Genomic DNA, 16863 nt, shown 5'->3' on the forward strand with positions numbered 1-16863 from the left:
AGAAATAATTAAAGCTGTTCATAAAAAATATATATTTTTAGATTTTATCATTTAATATATATTTTTTTAAATATATACATTTAGCATTATTTTTTAATTTATTTTTTATTTAATTATAATCCACAAATCATCTTTAAATATTTTAAATGTCCATGGTTATAAACTTAAAGGATAACTATTCAAAAACGGCTCGTTTGTCGTAATTATGCTTTTAGATATATGTTTGTCTCGTTTACAGTAAAAAAAAAACAGCCCAGGTTGCATTTTGGCAATAGTTATCCTTTAAATGCAAAATATATTTAAAGGTAAATTAATATTAAATATACGTAGAATTATTTAAATCTATTTATTTAAAAGTACATGTTTTATATTTAATATTAATATTTTATCATGCAATATATATTTGTAAAATATATGCATATTTAAAAATAAATGTAAAAATATATGACATAATATATTGACATAGTAGACAATAATAGAAATTTAAACTATTTATTACTTTTAATATTTTATAATTTTATATATGTTATGCTTAACATATTTACTTAATATATATTATTACTAAAAAGATTGTAAAATATATTTAAAAGTATATAAATATTAAATTTAATATATTGAAATGTTTAAATATATTTTTAAGTACATTTAAGTTTTTTATTTATTTTTAATAATTCAATATATATTTGTAAAATACATCCATATTTAAAAATTAACTATATAATCTAATTATATTGCACATTTTATCTTTAAATATATTTTAAATTTATGTTATTACAGCCATATGAAATATATTTAAACTAGTGTGTGTGTGTATATATTAAATGTTATATAAATAAATAATATACACATTATTTTATATATTTCAGTATATATTTTAGAATATGTAAATATTATTAAACATTTCATGTGTAAAATATTATGTAAAATATTAAAATGTAAAATATTATGATTAACTTGTTGAAATGTTGCCTTGGCAGCTAAATAAACCTAATTAAAAATTAAATAAAATAAGTTAAAATGACTAAATGACAAAATAAATAAATAACTAAATTACACAAATAAATGCTAAAATTGCTGAAATAAAAATGCATTAAATCTGAACATAAATATGAACAACATATATGTAACAAAATTACAAAAACTACAATTAATATGAAAACTGAAAATATAAAAATAAAGCTAATTTGAAATGTTATGTAAACATTTTTTTATCTAATCTGGCAATTCTTTTAGTGCACACATCACCTTTAAAAATATTTTTAGATATTTATAATATATATTTTAAGGACATTAAAGGTCCCATATTGTCAAAATCGAAATTTCCTAGACTGAGGTCTAGGGGCTATGTAACTACCATATGAGTTTCAAAACAGTCAATTCACAGTAAACTGCACACAGCCTGCCTAAAGTAGCTGTTCATTTTCACGAGCCACTGTGACTTCCGCAAAGATGTGACGTCCGATCTACTCAGTCACCGCCTTCAGTCACCACCCCGAGCACCAACCACTGTCCCACCCTCCTTTTGTGAAACCCCCAGAGAAAATCGTGTCCATTCCGTTGCTAAGCAACAACAACACGGAAACAAGTCGAGAAAACCCTGTTCAGTCCATAGATGCCAAAACCACATCATTGCACAGGCTTCCGAACAATGTTAATATAAGAGACCAGTGGCACGTCAACTTCAGCCTCTTTCACACAGCCATTCCGGAAAATACACGGATAATGTGTCCCATGATTTGTTCCAGAATTGTTTAATTTGGTTCATTCACAGTTGTTTTCTGGAATCTGTGCATGCTTTACACACAACCCGTAAAAACATGTGACATTTGGATGTGAGGTGTAATGCGACGCGTGCATTTCACTAAACTGAAACTAACCTGATGAAGGATCTGTGCTACAGCGCTGATAGTGAGGAGCTCCCTGATCGCTGCTTCATTCCACTTTGCAAATATTTTTTCGTCGTGAAGAGTCGCAGGGTAACGTGCATCATCACTACAACACTGCCTTTATGGTTCTGGCCTTTGTTCACACAGCGCTCGTTCCCGTAATTTTCCAGAATCAGCGCGCATTGTGAAAGGGGCTTTACTAAAGCAACAGTTACGTAGCTTACTGCATTCGGTGTTTGAAAAAGTACGAAACATTAATGATCATTCTGAAATATCCTGTTGAGTATCAGCAGGCTAGGCTCTCTCTATGGCTCCGGGCTAGGCTACAGCATACATGACCGTAGTTACTTGTGGTTGGCCTGGCTGTGCGCCACTCAGAAAACAGCAGGCCAATCAGAAGAGAGGCTCAAGAATATTAATTAGATGGGCCAAAATCAACCTGTTTTTGACAGAGCTCCTAAAAAAGGAGCTGTAAAAATATATTGAGATGGATTTTGGGACTTATACCGCAAATATATATTCTTAAGGACATCAACAAGTAAAATAAACCTCCAGAAATGTGTACAATATGGGACCTTTAAATATAAACTATTTCTTTCAATATGTATTTTTATGCACGCACATTTTCAGAAGTCTGATCTGTTAAATCTCTGTTGCAGGTGAAGAAGATCAATCGAAACTTTCCAGTAAACCAGCAGGTAAGAAAAGAGAATCAGACTTGTTACGAAGGTGTGAATTGGACCTTGAAAGAGTGACAGAAAGCCTGCAGAGATCCAGATAAAGCCCTGAAAGAGCGAGCGGCTTGGTCAGCACACTTGAATGAAGCCCCACAATGATGTTTTCTGTCAGAGCCAGTCTTCTTCATGCGGCGTGACGCATGTGCACCGCAGAAAACCAAGAGTCAAGTTCACAGGGCATTGAGATTCTCTGAATCGCCCGACGCCTCGCTCCTCAAAACGATTTGACACATACAGACTGACAGAAACTTGGTCACAGTGTCCGGTTTTAGTCTATGACCTCGCAGAGTTGACATTTGAAATGATCAAGCTTTAAATTATATTTAATTATTGGTGAATAGAGAAATGGGTTTCTTCCTGGAAATTCTGTGCCGACTAATTACTTGGAACGTCTTCTATAACCTGTTTGACACTCTTTTTGTGCTTTTCTGTGGTTTAGATTATATACATGGGCTGGGTGGATGAGAAGGAACAAGATTCTGTTCAGGATCGAATGTACACACCAAAGTTTCTTGCCTTGCGGGGTTCATCTCTCTTCAAATTCTCCGCACCTCCAGTGAGTTCTTCTGCATCATTTACTGCATAAAGAGTCTTTCTGTTTCAGTCGCTGACTTTCATATGATTTTATATTTAGTATACACACGCAATATTTATTCTACTTGGGGCAACTTTTGGCAGTAACAATTATGAAAGCACATCAAACTCCTGTTGAAACTTTTCTTGAGTGCAGTTCATTGCACTGAAAATTTTTAAAGGAATACCTGACCCAAAAATGCATATTTCCTCACTCATTTAAAAGCTGTTTTTAGTGTAAAACACTTAAACGCTTACACAAAACGATTGCATGACTTAGTCATAGCAATAATGTAGCACAGAAATAATGTGGATTACTTATATGGGGCTTTTTGTCCTGTTTGCAGCAAATGTGAGCATTGTTAACTTAAAATTGTTTATAAAATAAAAATATAAAATAAAAGAAGTTTAAATAAAAATTCTTGTTTGAAAATATAACAGCATATCAGTGCTATTATTGTAAACTAAAACTATTAAAAATCATTTTGCGAACTGAAATAAAGCTAAAATGAAAAATATATACTTAGATGAAATTTGAACTTTTAACAAATTAATAAGAAAATGTTGTTGTTTTTTTTGCTTTTATCTTTTAACTGAAATAAAGTATAAATTAATACAATATAAATATTAGATGACATTTTAACTTTTAATACATTTAAAATAGTAACTTTTAAAAAATGAATCAAAAATAGTTTTAAATTTAAACATTTAAACTTTTTAAAAACTTTTTAAAAATTGTTTAAATTATTTTTTGAACATTTAAAAACAATAAAAAAACATTTTGTTAACAGAAATAGTTAAATAATAAAATGTAAATATTAGATGAAATTTTAATAAATTCAAATTTTAACATTTTTATTAAGAAATGAATAAAAATAGTTTTAAACTTTAAAAAAATTAACTTTTAAAAAATACATTGAACAAAAAAAAAACATACTGTAAAATTATTTTAAAATTTATTTATTTATTTATTTATTTATTTTGAAGTTTAAAAAAATTTGCTTTTAAAAAATGAAAATGAAAATTTGAAATGCTGACATGGCAGCTATGCATAAATATAAATAATAAATAAAATATAAATATTAGATTAGAATTAGAACTTTTAAAGAATTTCTTTTTACTTTTAACTTAAAAAAGAAATAAAGCTTAAATGAATAAAACGTAATAAATAAAAAAAAACTTAGTTTTGAACTTAAACATAGTTTTGAACTTAAACATCTTAATTTGTAAAAAATATTTTTTTTAACTTTTAAAAAATTGAACTTAAAACATTTTTTTTACTTTTAAAAAACAATTAAAAATAATTTTGTTAACAGAAATAAAGCTAAAATTAATAAAATATAAATATTAGGTGAAATTTTAACTTTTAGTTAATTAAAAAAGTTGAATTAAAGAAACAAATAAAAAATATAAATTTAAAAAAACTTTAAAAAATTTACTTGTAAAAATGTAAACTTTTAAAAAATATTTTTTTTATTTGAACTTTAAAAAAAATAACTTAAAAAAATTAAATGAAAACTAGAAATACTGACATGGCAACTCAATTAGATAAAAATATTTAATGTGCTAAAACTATTAAAAATAATTTTGTTAACTGAAATAAACTTACATTAAATATAAACATAACTATGAAAAACACCAAAAGCAGTTATAAACACATATAAAAAATTACAATGTAAATAATACTAAAATAACGCTGCAGCGCATACAGAGTTTGGAATGACAATGAGTAAATATAATTTTTTTTAGTGAATTATTTCATTAAAGAACTGCCCATTTTCACCCCCAAGCTGTTGGCGTCCACATTATTTGCTCCAGTTGTCATCGACTTTATGAAATCCATTAATCCGTTCAGCCATCCGCAGGCTAAATCATCTAACCTGATGCTCTAACACCTCCATTTAATAAAACCTAATCTCCGTACACAATCAGCAATTAATTTAAACACCTTTATCATAATTCTAAGAAATGATTTAGAATGGACCATGAATGATAATCTGGAAAGTGTCTCATTAAAGCCAAACCTCTCCTAATATGCAGATTGATAGCATTGATAATAGTGTTTTTTTTTAACTCTCGGTCTCCCCCCATGTTTCACATCAGATGGTATGGTCCTGATGAAATTGCTGTAGTTGGTGCTTGTAGATGTCGCCACTTAATTAATTTATCCTGAAGAGATGGAGACATCAAAGAGCTTCATCCAATCTGCCATTAATCGTAATTTGACGGCGGAGTGGGAGGAAGATCAAAAGTTTGGACGTGAAAACCTATTATGGGATACGCAGATGCAAAATTACTTTGGAGAGAACTCACAACACTCAGCAGTTTGTCCAAAGGCTCTCTCAGGTTATTTCAGCTTGCAATAAACACTTGACATGATGCCTTCCAGGAAGGACTGAGTAGAAACTTGGATTTCAAAGCGCTTTTGGACATGAGAACAGTTCAGGTGCGCAAAGCCAAGTTGTGGCTGATATGGTCCTGCTGAAAAGATATGTTTTGTGTATTTGTTGGTGTTCAGAACCTATTACTTTCATAATCAGACACATTTCTGAGTAACAAAGGACACTCAAGTAGACAAAATGTAGGATGACTTGATTTTTGTAAACGGGAGTTGAGTTGATTATGAAACGTGTCTCTATTTAACACTAGGTTGAAAAATAAGAGGCCTTTCCAAAAAAGAAAGTCATTTCAGATTTCATTTTGATGAACAATTATGGAGACCATCATTTTATTTCATTTTCATCACATTATTATTAATTTAAAAAAACATATTATTTTTGTAATTAGTATAATTGTTTTTTATAATTAATATTAATTAATATTTTTGTAATACTGTTAAAAACTTTTTGGTATAAAAAAAAGGTCAGAAACATATTAAGAAAGTAAAAAGGATTGTTTTATTATTATCGTTGTTGTTGTTGTTGTTGTTGTTGTTGTTGTTGTTATTATTATTAATAATAAATATAATTGTTTTAAAGTAAAATGGTAAATTATTATTATTTTATCATAAATCTATATATAATATATCATAAAAACTTTTTTCTTTGGAGTAACATGAAATAAGGTCAGAAACATATTAAGAAAGTAAAAAGGATTGTTGTTGTTATTATTATTATTATTATTATTATTATTAAATTTAATAGTTTTATTATATCTATTTATTTATCAATTATTAAGTCCATCAAAATTATTATTTATTTAAAAAATATATATAATAAATATAAATATTATTTTTGTAATTATTATAATTATTTTCTAAAATGTATGAATATACATTTTTTGCAATATTATTAAAAAACATTTTTTTCTTTGGAGAAACATGAAATATTATTATTATTATTGATAAATATAATAGTTTTATTTATTATTTATTTATTTATTTATTTATATCTATCCAAATTATATATATAATGTAATATATATTATGTAATATTATTGAAAACATTAAGTAACATTAAGTACATTATTATTATTATTATTATTATTATTTTAACATTTCTTATATTTATTTTTTTTTTGTTATGTTTATTTTTTCTTGGAAAAACGTTTTTTTTAAACATGCTGTGATGAATCATACACAAAAATCTGATCATAAAGTAAAAAGAATAATAATAATTATTATTACATTCATTTATTAAATTCATTGAATGTATTCAAATTGTTTGTTCATTTATAATTATGTGCAATAATTATTTGTTTATTCTTAATATTTATATTATTTTTATAATGTGTATTATGTATTTTATTTTTTTGTTATTATTATTATTATTATTATTATATATTATTATTATTATTTTTATTATTATTGGATTTATATATATTAAATTCATTAAATTTATCCAAATGTTTTATTGTTTAATAAAAATATATTATTTTTTATAATGTTTTTGTTATTATCTTATTAATAATAATATTCATTACCTCTTTATTATGTCTTTTTTTCATACATCAGGATGGTCTTCAGATGATCACCTAATGTCTGTGTCAGTGTGTGTATGTGTGTGTGTGTGTGTGTGTGTGTGTGTGTGTGTGTGTGTGTGTGTGTGTGTATGTGTGTGTGTGTGTGTGTGTGTGTGTGTGTGTGTGCGCGTGTGTGTGTGTGTGTGTTTACTCAAGCAGTGAGTTTTTGACTGGTATTCTGACATTTGGAAACTTTGCTCAGAGCCACTTCAGTCAGAAGAAAACACTCGTGAGTTCTCTCTTCCGTCATGATCCATCTTCACTGGCCTTTGGGTATTAGCGGTTACTGCCGCTGCTCGCCGTGAGTCAGATCTCAGGGGTTTTTCCCCTCTTTCATCAGCGAGCAGGACGTTGTTTACTTCATGTAGCATTTGAATCATCCCTGGAGGGCCGCAGCGAGAGCGACTGACCCAGAGCTAATCTGGCGCTCACTGACTGAGCTCAATAATGCACTGTGTGTCTGTGTGACGACTTCAGCAGACTGACAGCCGTCTAAACTCCTCTAGGTCACCACCTGGGACTGGACCAGAGCCGAGAAGAGCTTCACTGTCTACGAGATCATGTTCAAGATACTGAAGGTAAGAGCTCAAGTGCTTTGGGATTTCACACATTACATGTGACACCTGTGTCAAGACTTACAAATAAATACTGGGATGGTATCAAAATATTTAGTCTGGGATAAATCAGTGTCATCCTACAGGTTTTTGTTCTTGTTCTGTGCTTTTTATTGAGTAATAATTAGTTTAGTTTATATAAATAAGAAGCCACATTTAATTTAAAACCCATTCATTAATAATAATAATAATAATAATACATATAAGTGTTTTATTACATTCTTTTAATGTCATTTTTTCAAATGTATTTTTTGGTAATTGTTATAATTATTTTCCTATTTATTTATTTTTCTTTTAATAATTTATGAATATATATATTTATTTTTTATATTATTACCAAAACAGTTTTTTGAGTAACATACAATAAAGCCAGAAACATATTAAGAAAGTAAAAAGGATCTGCTTTATTACTATTATTATTTAATATAATAATTTTATTAAATTTTTATCTATTTCTTTGAATCTAAACAATTGTTCATGAAAAATCATTTATACTAATCATTTATTTTATTTTATAATTTTTTTTTTATAATTTATTAATATATTTTTATTGGAGTAACATGCAATAACGGCAGAAACATATTAAGAAATTAAAAAGGATCTGCTCTCTTATTATTATTATTATTATTAATAATAATAAATATAATTGTTTTATTACAATTTTTATTATTTCTTTAAATCCAAATTATTCACTAAAATATTAATATTATTTGTAATTGTTAGAATTATTTTATATATATTTTATAATTTATTAATATTTTTTTGTGTAATTAAAAAAGTTTTTTTTTCTTTGGAGTAACATGCAATAAGGCGAGAAACATTAAGAAATTAAAAAGGATCTGCTGTCTTATTATTATTATTATTATTATTAAATATAATTGTTTTATTACATTTTTATTATTTATTTAAATCCAAATTATTATTATTATCCAAATTATTCACTAAAATTATTAATATTATTTTTGTAATTTTTATAATTATTTTGTATAATTTATTAATATATTTTTTGTAATATTATTACAAAAACGTTTTTTTGAAGTAACATGCAATAAGGCCAGAAACATATTAAGAAATTAAAAATTATTATTATTAAATTGTTTTATTACATTTTTTATGTTTATTTTTAATCCAAATTATTACTATCCAAATTATTACTATTATTACTATTCAAATTATTAATTAAAATCATAAATAATATTTTTGTAAGTATTGTAATTATTTTATAATTATTTTGTATAATTTATTAATATATATTTTTAATATTATTATTTTTTTTAAATATTTGAAGTAACATGCAATAAGGCCAGAAACATATTAAGAAATTAAAAAGGATCTGCTCGATTAATAATAATAATAATATTATTATTAAATATAATTGTTTTATTACATTTTTATTCATGTCTTTAAATCCAAATTAGTATTAAAAGCATTAATATTATTTTTGTATTTGTCTTAATTATTTTATAATTAAAAAAAATATTTATTAATATTTTTTTTTGTTATATTATTATTTTTTTAAATTCTTTAGAGTAACACGTAAAAAGGCCAGAAACATATTAATACATTAAAAAGGATCTGAATCCTTTTTAATGAAAAAATGTATTCAGATTATTTGTTTATTTATAATATTAGTATTATTTTTAGATTTTGTTTTTTTTAAAAAGTTGTTTATATATATATATATATATAGAAGAAGCCACATTTAATTTAAAACCCATTTATAATTGCAAAACTGAAGAAAATTGAAAAATAAATATTTAATATTCTTCCCTTTTTCTTACTTACAAATGCATTTTAGTGCATTTTATGTTATATATTAAAAAATATATTTTTTTGACTGACTCAAAGTATGTTTTGAATATTAGTTCAGCTCATTTTTTCCATAAAGGCAGATGGAAAAGGTTTTAATGAAGTCTCTAATGCTCATCAAGGTTGCATTTATTTTATAAAAGTTACAATAAATATTGCGAAATATTATTACCTTTTTACTAATTTCTATTTGAATATATTTTAAAATGTAATTTATTTCTGTGATGCAAAGATGAATTTCCAGCCTTATTACTCCAGTCTTCAGTGTCACATGATCCTTCAGAAATCGAAATGAGAATTGACATGAATCCAATCAAAAATCATTAACTTTACAGGCACAATTTAAATAGTTTAAAAACTATATTTTATATTTGTATATTATATTTTTTAATAAATGGTTATATAGTTAGATAGTCTATTTGAAGTCTTTTTCATGTTTAAAGAAGTTAAAGACATATTTGTCGCATTTTTAAGATTAAGTTTTAACTTTTCTTAACTTAAATTAATTATTTTAGGACAACGAGCTGGTGGACAAGCGGAAGCACTGCTTCAGCGTTCAGACGGACTCAGGCGAGGACATCTTCTTCAGCGTGGAGCTGGAATGTGAGCTGCTTCTGTGGGAGAAAGCCTTTCAGATGGCGACTTTCTTCGAAGTGGAACGAATACAGGTACTGAACCTGCCGGAGTGTGCAAAGATAGCCTAATCTAACTCAAATTTAATTGCTTAGGCAGACTAAATGAAACTTTGAATGTGAGCGAAATGAAATGAGGGAATATCAGCGGCGCTGTTACGTCTCGCTCCTGCAGATTTCTGTCTTCTTGGCACGATAAACAAACCCAGCAGAGCTGAGATCAGATCGAGGCGAATAAAACTGCACCTGCCAGACAATGTTGGCTGCCATCTGAACAACACAAACTCTGAGCGATTGAGGCAGAGCCAAAAACAGATTAAATGTGATTTGTTATTCACTACTTGAAGGAAACACATTGTTCGCAAACACACTACGAAAACACATTTTGTTTGGCGACATTAATGTAATCTAATTCTGGGTTTGACCTGCTGATTGAGTGTTTCTTCAGCGACGGCCACTTTTATGTGCCAGCTGTTGTTTTTGTATCAAAACAGATTTCAACTTTTTTTGTTATATGAAGGTCATATTTAAGCTATTTTTTGTCAGATGGTATTTATGGATTTAAGTTTTATGGTTTTATCCTTGTCCCAGACCCAAACTTTCAAACAAAAATATGACAATCCATAATGGAAATATGAGTACTAACAAGTTGAAAGCTAAAATGAAGCTAAAATGATCATTTTCAGATTGTCAAAAAAAACATCTGACATTTTTTTTTTTTTTAGTGTGTGAAAATAATGCATTTTAGGATACATTAATGCAAGCTGTTAAATTAGTCTTAGCAAAACAAAGGTGTCAGATGTTTTTTTTTTAAGTAAAATTAAATTAAATTAAAGAATTTAATTAAATTAGATTAGAAATCTATTAAATTGTTCAATTAAATCTTTAAATTAAAAGCTTGGTAGTTGTTAAATTAGTCTTAGCAAAACAAAGGTGTCAGATGATTTAAAAAAAAAAAAAAATAAATAAAGTAAAAAAAAAAGTTAAATTAAATTCAGTTGTTCATATATTAAATTAAATTATTAAATTAAATGTAAAAGTTGGTAGTTGTTAAATTATTTTTGGCAAAACAAAGGTGTCAGATGTTTTTTGTTTGTTTTTTCTCAAAAAAATTAAGCTAAATTAAATTAAATTATTAATGTATTGAATTAAATTTTGTTTTAGCAAAAAAAAAAAAAAGGTAAAATAAATGTTCAATTAAATCATTAGATTAAAAACTTGGTAGTTGTTAAATTAAGCTTAGCAAAACAAAAGTGTCAGATGTTTTTCTTCCAGAAAAACAAACAAAAATAGTAAAAAAATTTAATTAAATTAAATTAAAACTTAGTAGTTGTTACATTAGTTTTACTAAAACGCAGGTGTCAATTTTTTTTCCCCCAAAAAAAGTAGAAAACAAAAAGTTAAATTAAATTATTAAATTAAATTAAAAACTTGGTAGTTGTTAAATTAAATTTAGCAAAACAAAGGTGTCAGATTATTTTTTTTAAACAGACAAAAAAATAGTCTTAGCAAAACAAAAGTGGCAGATGTTTTTCTCCAAAAAAAGTTAAACTTTATTTTATTTTATTTAATTTAAAAATTAGTAGCATTTTACATTAAGTTCCTATTAGTTAATGTTACTTAATACATCAACTAAAATGAACTAATAATGAGTAGTTAACAGTTAATAAAAAATATAACTGTTCATCATTAGTTGATGTAAGCTCAGGTCCATTAAATAATGTTAAACGAAACAAACATTAACTAAGATTAATAAATGTTTTAGAATTATTTTTCATTGTTAGTTCATGTTAACTAATATTAACAAATGCAACCTTATTATAAAGTGTAACAAAAACTTATTATTTAATAAGAATAATTTTATCATATTATTGAATTAATTAAATATTATTCTTATTCATGCACAAAAATAATCAATACAAATTAATAAAAACTATAAAGACTTTTATAAAGACAAAATTACTTAAACTTGAACTAAGATTAAAGTGAAAACAGAAAGTCTAATTAAATGTTTTAACAAAAACTATAATAGTATATCAGTGAAACAAAATTATTACTGCTATATACATTATTAGACATTATTAGTAGACAAATGAAACTTTATTATTACTTTATTAGTAGGCAAATTGAACATTATTAGTGTAAAAACTGTCGTTCAATAGAGATTTTGTTCTCGCTGGATCAAAATTGGCAGTAGTTGAAGAAACAACCATAGATGTACAGTACAGTACTGTATATTTTTCTGTTTATTAAAGTTTTTACTCTACATTTGTGCAGTTTTCAGTGGGTTAGTGATATTTTTTAAATATATATAAAATAATAAATAAATATTTTTTAAATGGGGTTTTATACAAAAACTGCTTTTTTTATGTAAAATTCACTTTATAAAAGACCCACATTTCTAACTTTAATTCATGGGGATAACATGGATAATTTCACATGGTTTAGTGTAAGATTTTTGCCCATCTTTTGGAAAATCCAGTTTTAAAAGTTAAAAAAAAAAATAACTTTTACCAGTTGAATTCATATCTACAGTACAAACCAAACATTTGGACACACCTTCTCATTCATTTGGTCTGTACTGTATGTATATTTGAAGTACATTAAGCAATAAGCAAGTACTCACACTACAGCAAATCTGTCTTCCACATTCTAGCAAGACAAAAGCAGGACAATTTCTCGCAACTGTTTCACATTGATGGAAAACAAGGGTGGCACGAATAAAATCGCTGCCAATTTGTCCCGCTAAACCAAACTAATGCGGCAAAACCCTGACCACGCATCGTGCCAAAAAATCGCTTCTGTTTATTTTTCTCCCAAAATAATTATGTACGACACTTATCATCCTAATTAAACATTTAAGAGATGGAGGAGATGTTTGAGTCTGCCAGTTTGTCTGATTAACAGTGCCAAGTGTCTCCCGTTTCAGTGTAAAACATACGCTTGCATTGTGGACAGTCATCTCATGGGACTCACCATCGATTTCAGCATGGGCTTCGTCTGCTTCGACGCCGCCACAAAAGTAAGACGTGCAACCTTCAAACATTTATAGAAACCTCTCTTCTTTATTATTGACACTCCTCATCTATCAACTGAATGTTAGGTAAACATATAGCAATAGTTGTCTGTTTGGTGGCATTGAATGTAAACAATGCCACTGAACTGAACTAAACTTGCATATTTAGCTGATTATTGCTGCTGAAAATGGTCAATTACTGTCACGTTTTGGACTTTACTAATCGGTCAGAGCAGGAAAAACATTTGGGGTACTATAGACTGTCAAAAGTTATGACAAATCAAGGAGAAGAGTGCAAAAAAACGGCGTTTGTGGTTGGCCAAACTGAACCAGGATTTTAAGGGCAAGAATCCTGACAACAATCGTGTTTGTGCTTATCATTTCCATTCAAGTATGTGAAATATTAGGCTAATATCTTAATTAATACTGCTCATACCAGTGTTGTTTTTGACAACCATCTTAGATTTAGTCATAGTCTTAGTCTTTTGGACTAAAATGCTTATTAGTTTTAGTCAAATTTTAGTCACTTCTATATGTGATAGTTTTAGTCCAATTTTAGTCGACGAAAAGTCAAAAAGGTTTTAGTCTAGTTTTAGTCGACGAAAAGTCAAAAAGGTTTTAGTCTAGTTTTAGTCGACGAAAAGTCAAAAAGGTTTTAGTCTAGTTTTAGTCAAAAAAGGGGAAAAAGTAGTCTTTTTACAAATTAATGTAGGTCAGTAAGTATTTTGCTGTTGGGTAGTGTCACTTGTAAGTTCTGAAAATAGCAGATCTATAGTTCAACACAATGTGAGCTTCCGGATCGACTATTTTCACCAATAATTACAATAATGAAGGAATGTTTTAAAACATAAAAGACAAACAAGGATGGAATGCTAAAACGGCTTGCCATACTAGTATAGCAAAGAGTATTTAATGCTAAAACGGCTTGCCATAGCGGCAGATATTTTCCGGTTTTAATTGGCATGCACAATAAGCAGAAATGTTATGCATTTTAAACGTCTGACGGACCACCCACTAACATTATCGTCTATTCTCGTCTCGTCAACGAAAACTCACACACGTCTCGTCATGTTTTAGTCATCAACGAGCCATTTTTATCTCGTCATCGTCTCGTTATCGTCATGAAAAAAAGTGGCGTCAACGAAATGATTTCGTCATCGTCATCGTTGACGAAAACAACACTGGCTCATACGTATCTTTACCACCTTTTAACTTTAGTTTGTCAAAATATTACGTCCTTTTCTGCTTACTTAGTCCTTCTCTATATGATTTAGCAGCTTCCACGTGTTTTTTTTTTTTTTTGTGGTTTAGACAGCATGAATTAGCAGAACAACTATTCAGTAGTACATTAACCATGCAATCCATGCTGTTGTTTACATCTGAGTATCGCCAATATGGCCATGCATCCAGGTAACTGACCAAATCGTGACATAAGTGCAAACCCTCTATATTAGCTGTACCTCTATACTGGCTGTATTTGTATGTTTTTTTTTTTTTTAATAATATACACACGATTACAAATTTATATTGATTCTTAAATCCCAAGGGTCGATTAGTCTAGCCTGTTTTCAGTTAATGAATAAGGGAATGGAAGCCTGTGTCAGATCAAGTAAACCTCAAAAAGCTTTGTGCTTTGTTACTTTTGATATGAAACAGTGTCTCAGATTTCAAATTCTGTCCATTTTATTACAATATTCAAACAAAAAATGCCTTACACTACCAGTCAAAAGTATTTGAACAGTAAGATTTGTAACGTTTTTTAAAGAAGTCTCTTCTGCTCACCAAGCCTGCATTTATCTGATCCAAAGTACAGCAAAAACAGTACAATTCTGAAATATTTGCACTATTTAAAATATATAAAATACTATTTAAAATTGCTTTCTGTTTTAATATATTTTAAAATGTAATTTATTCCAGTGATTTCGAAGCTGAAGTTTCAGCATAATTACTCCAGTCTTTAGTGACACATGATCCTATAGAAATCATTCTAATATGCTGATTTGCTGTTCAAGAAACATTTTTTATCATTATTATTATCAATATTTAAAACAGTTGAGTAACATTTTTTTTCAGGATTCTTTGATGAATCCAAAAGATCCAAAGATCAGCATTAATCTGAATAATTTTAATTCTAAAAAGAAATTCTAAAAATTAATACTTTTGTTTAGCAAGGATGCTTTAAATTCATCAAAAGTGAAGATAAAGACATTTATAATGTTGCAATAATGTTCTACTCAGCTGTTTTCAACATAATAATAATATTAGATGTTTTTTGTGCAGCAAATCTGAATATTAGGATGATTTCTGAAGGATCATGTAACTGGAGTAATGATGCTTTAATATTACAGGAGTAAATAAAAATTTCAAGATATTCAGATTCCGATTTCTATTCTTCCAAAAATTCTGAAAAATGTCACGTTTTTCACAAAAATATAAAGCGCAAATTTAGACATTTTTGAACAGCAAATCAGCATATTGGAATGATTTCTAAAGGATCATGTGACACTTAAGACTGGAGTAATGATGCTGAAAACTCAGCTTTAGATCACAGAAATAAATTACATTTTAAAAACACTTATTTTCAATTGTAATAATATTTCACAATGTAACTGTTTTTACTGTATTTTGTATTGAATAAATACAGTATTGGTGAGCATAAAATCTCTTATCAACCTTTAGTCCAATGAAAAATTCAGTATCAGATGTTTATATATGTTATCTAGTAATATGATATTTTATATTTGGTATTTTATACTATTAAACCAGTCAGATAAGATATGAGAAAATAAATCACAAATATGAAAAGCCTTGATTGTTTTGTGTGTGATGTGCTTGTACTATTTGTCTGAAATATGCAAAATAATTATAAGAAATTCCATTGTCAAAGGAGTGAAAAATGTAGTAAACGACCGCTTGATGGGCATGAAATATCAATGCAAATATTGTTGAAATTTTAAAAGTAATTTTCCAAAATTCTATGGTTAAATTTAGATACTTTTTCATGTTTATAGAGTTAATAATATGCATAATTTAACCCTTTATTATAGGCAGTGCTGTGGCGATATAAATTCTCTCAGCTGAAAGGATCATCAGATGACGGCAAGAGCAAAATCAAGTTCCTGTTCCAGAATCAAGACACAAAACTTATTGAAGCAAAGGTAAGTTTACTCTGTTTGTGTTATCTGTTGTGTGTAACAACTACCAAGTTTAGAATTTTTAATTTTAATTTAATTGAATGATTTACATGAACAATTTAATACGTTAATAATCTTAATTAATTAAACAATAAACATGAACATTTTTTTGGGTGGGGGCATTTGACAATTTTGTTTTGCTAAGACTAATTCAACAACTACAAAGTTTTTAATTCAATTTAATTTGAATTTGAATTTAATTTAATTTAACATTTTTTAAAAATCTGACACCTTTGTTTTGGTAAAACTAATGTATCAACTACCAAATTTTTTTAATTTTTTTTTTTAATTTTTTAAAATGTTTTTCTGGAAAAAATTGACACTTGGTTTGCTAAGACTAATTTAACAACTACCAAGTTTTTAATTTAATTTAATTTAATTTAATTTAATTTAATTTAATTTAATTTAATTTAATTTAATTTAATTTAATTTAATTATTAAT

At 27.2% G+C, this 16863-nt stretch overlaps 1 protein-coding gene across 1 annotated transcript in view; it reads left to right on the forward strand.

The window, feature by feature from the left end:
• The window catches only part of LOC141300493 (gamma-1-syntrophin-like), a 53326-nt gene that overhangs the window by 30982 nt on the left and 5481 nt on the right, over positions 1-16863 (forward strand). Inside the window, exons 12-17 of the mRNA XM_073830782.1 lie at positions 2546-2584; positions 3063-3179; positions 7663-7734; positions 10095-10247; positions 13141-13233; positions 16275-16385. Of these exons, the coding sequence (XP_073686883.1) occupies positions 2546-2584; positions 3063-3179; positions 7663-7734; positions 10095-10247; positions 13141-13233; positions 16275-16385 (585 nt within the window). The remainder of the gene's footprint in view (positions 1-2545; positions 2585-3062; positions 3180-7662; positions 7735-10094; positions 10248-13140; positions 13234-16274; positions 16386-16863) is intronic.

The sequence above is a fragment of the Garra rufa genome, chromosome 24 (genome assembly GCF_049309525.1).
Source record: "Garra rufa chromosome 24, GarRuf1.0, whole genome shotgun sequence".
Lineage (NCBI taxonomy): Eukaryota > Metazoa > Chordata > Actinopteri > Cypriniformes > Cyprinidae > Garra > Garra rufa.